General features: G+C 41.9%; 1 protein-coding gene across 1 annotated transcript; it reads right to left on the reverse strand.

Annotated features, from left to right (window-relative positions):
- Positions 1 to 326: 326 nt before the first annotated feature.
- On the reverse strand, positions 327 to 1,256 carry LOC129628502 (olfactory receptor 5AK2-like). Its single transcript, XM_055547934.1, has one exon. The coding sequence runs from the start codon at positions 1,254 to 1,256 to the stop codon at positions 327 to 329; it is 930 nt and encodes a 309-aa protein (XP_055403909.1).
- Positions 1,257 to 2,727: the final 1,471 nt, after the last annotated feature.

Here is a 2,727-nt window from a genome sequence, read left to right on the forward strand (position 1 = left end):
AAGGGACAAGCTACCTACTCCAGTATTTTGGGGCTTCCCTGGTGGGCTCAGATGGTAAAGAAACCACCTGCAATGTGGGAGACTTCTTTTGGATCCCTGGGTTGGGAAGATCCCTGGAGAAAGGAATGGCTACCCACTTCAGTATTCTGACCTGGAGAATTCTATGGACTGTATAGTCCATGGGATTGCAAAGAGTCAGCACGACTAAGTGACTTTCACTTCACTTGGAACTCACCAAATATTTGAAACACCTTCTGCTGTTGGAAAATAAGAGAGAACTGTTCCTTTCTTGTTGAATCATACTGAGTTAGTAATTGATGTTCAGCCTAGGAACACTTCTTTCCAACCCCTTTTAGGGCTTCTCTTACATCTTGGTTTCTCAGACTGTAGATGATAGGGTTTAACATGGGAATCACAATCCCATAAAAAATGGAAGCCATTTTTTCTTGCTCTTGAGTCTCTAGGGTACCATGGTACACATACATATAAGAGAGTGTTCCATAGAAAATGGTGACCGCTGTCAGGTGGGAGGCATAGGTGGAGAAGGCTTTTTTCCTTCCTGCAGAAGAAGAGATCTTCAGGATGACAGACAAGATAAACATGTAGGAAAAGATGATGACCAATATAGTGAATGTCAAGTTAAACCCCACAAAGGCTGCTAGTACCATGATGCTGAAGTAAATATTGGAGCATGAAAGGGCCAGAATTGGGGGTTCATCACAGAAAAAGTGGTTAATTTTATTGGATTTGCAAAACTTCAGTGAGAAAGTAAAGCCTACATTGACAGAAGCATTCAGGAAACCCATGAAGTATGAACCAGTTAAGAGTTGAATGCAGACTCTTTGGGACATGACAGTTCCATAGTGAAGTGGATTACAGATGGCCACATAACGGTCCACTGCCATAGCCGCCAGAATATAGCAATCACTTGTTACAAAGGTGCCATAGACTAGCAACTGCAGCATACATCCGAAGAATGAGATGGACTTTTCAGTGCTCATCAAATTATGCAACATCTCGAGAGTGATAGCATTGGCATAACCGAGATCAACAAAAGCCAAGTTTTGGAGGAAAAAATACATGAGGGTGTGAAGGGAAGAGTCAGTCTTGATGAGGAGGATCATGCCAATGTTACCCACCAGGGTGACCCCATAGATCACTAGAAATACTATGAAGAGGACATGCCAAGACTTGTGTTGACCAGCGAATCCCAGGAGAATGAATTCAGTTACTTCAGTGCCATTGTTTTGTCCCATGGCTTGTAATGATTACCAGCTGAAAAGTTGCAAAGAAAGAGCAGAGAAAGCTGACTATTGTGATTCTTAAATTCTAGAACTGGAAATAGTACAATATATAACTTCACAGTAGGGCCAGAGAATAATTTCCATGACATAATTGACTTAGATATTTAAAGGTTGAATCTTGATATTTGACTGAGATATTTTTAGTTTGGGGATGTTGTTGTGGACCAAAGGGCATCTGTGTTCTCAAAGTGCAGAGTGATGGGTATTTCATAAGTATATCAATCCAGGAACAAATGAGATATACATAAAGAAATACTCTAATTATTCTTTCTTTTATGCTCCCTGGAGATCCAACCAGTCCATTCTGAAGGAGATCAGCCCTGGGATTTCTTTGGAAGGAATGATGCTAAAGCTGAAACTCCAGTACTTTGGCCACCTCATGTGAAGAGTTGACTCATTGGAAAAGACTCTGATGCTGGGAGAGATTGGGGGCAGGAGGAGAAGGGGACGACAGAGGATGAGATGGCTGGATGGCATCACTGACTCGATGGACGTGAGTCTGAGTAAACTCCGGGAGTTGGTGATGGACAGGGAGGCCTGGTGTGCTGTGATTCATGGGGTCGCAAAGAGTCGGACACGACTGAGTGACTGAACTGATCTGATACTTTAATTGGGCTTCCCACCTTGCTCAGTGGGTAAAGAATCTGCCTGCAATGCAGGGGACACAGGAGACATGGGTTCAGCTCCCCTGAAGGAGGGCGTAGCAACCCATTCCAGTACTGTCTGGAGAATCCCATGGACAGAGGAGCCTGGTGGGCAATAGTCCATGGGTCACAAAGAATCAGATGCGACTGAAGCAACTGAGCATGCAAGCATGCTCACATAATTTAATTAGAAATTCTAATTGGTTTAATTATTAATCATTGCATTTGAAATCCATAGAATTCTATATGATCTTGTTTACACTCATGTTTGTATTTTTCCTTTTATCCTTTTCCTTTCCTTAGCAGCTCTTCTCTGCTATGATGGTCTCAATGAAATTGTAGAGTTTCTTATGGAAGTGTCTATCACAGTATTTATAGTTGGTAAAGGATTTATTTTTTATAAAATTTCCAACCTGTTGTGATCCTTTACTTTTGTAAAAACAACGAAAAGTTCTCAGCATTGTGAACATTTTTTGATCATTGAAGCGCCCGATCTCACTTTCAGTAGTTGCCCCATCACAGACTAGAGACAGAGAGTCCAAGGACGGGTGCTGGTCCGTGGACCACACATTGAGTAGCACGGCTCCGTGGTGTCCATGCATCCTAATTTACCGGTGTGATTTCCTAGTGATGGATAGCAGACTGCCTACAAGTTGTCTCCACTCCAAATAACCCAGAGTGAAATTTTTGTAGGATGTATTCCTAGAGAAAAAAAATTCGATCTAGAGGTATACTCATATTTAACTTAATCAAGGTTTTTCAGATCACTTTCCATAATG

This window comes from Bubalus kerabau, chromosome 15 (genome assembly GCF_029407905.1).
Source record: "Bubalus kerabau isolate K-KA32 ecotype Philippines breed swamp buffalo chromosome 15, PCC_UOA_SB_1v2, whole genome shotgun sequence".
Taxonomy (NCBI): Eukaryota; Metazoa; Chordata; class Mammalia; order Artiodactyla; family Bovidae; genus Bubalus; species Bubalus kerabau.

What these genes read in the sequence shown, in the direction of transcription:
- LOC129628502 (XM_055547934.1), bottom strand. Translation starts at nt 1,256, where the DNA reads ATGGGACAAAACAATGGCACTGAAGTAACTGAATTCATTCTCCTGGGA.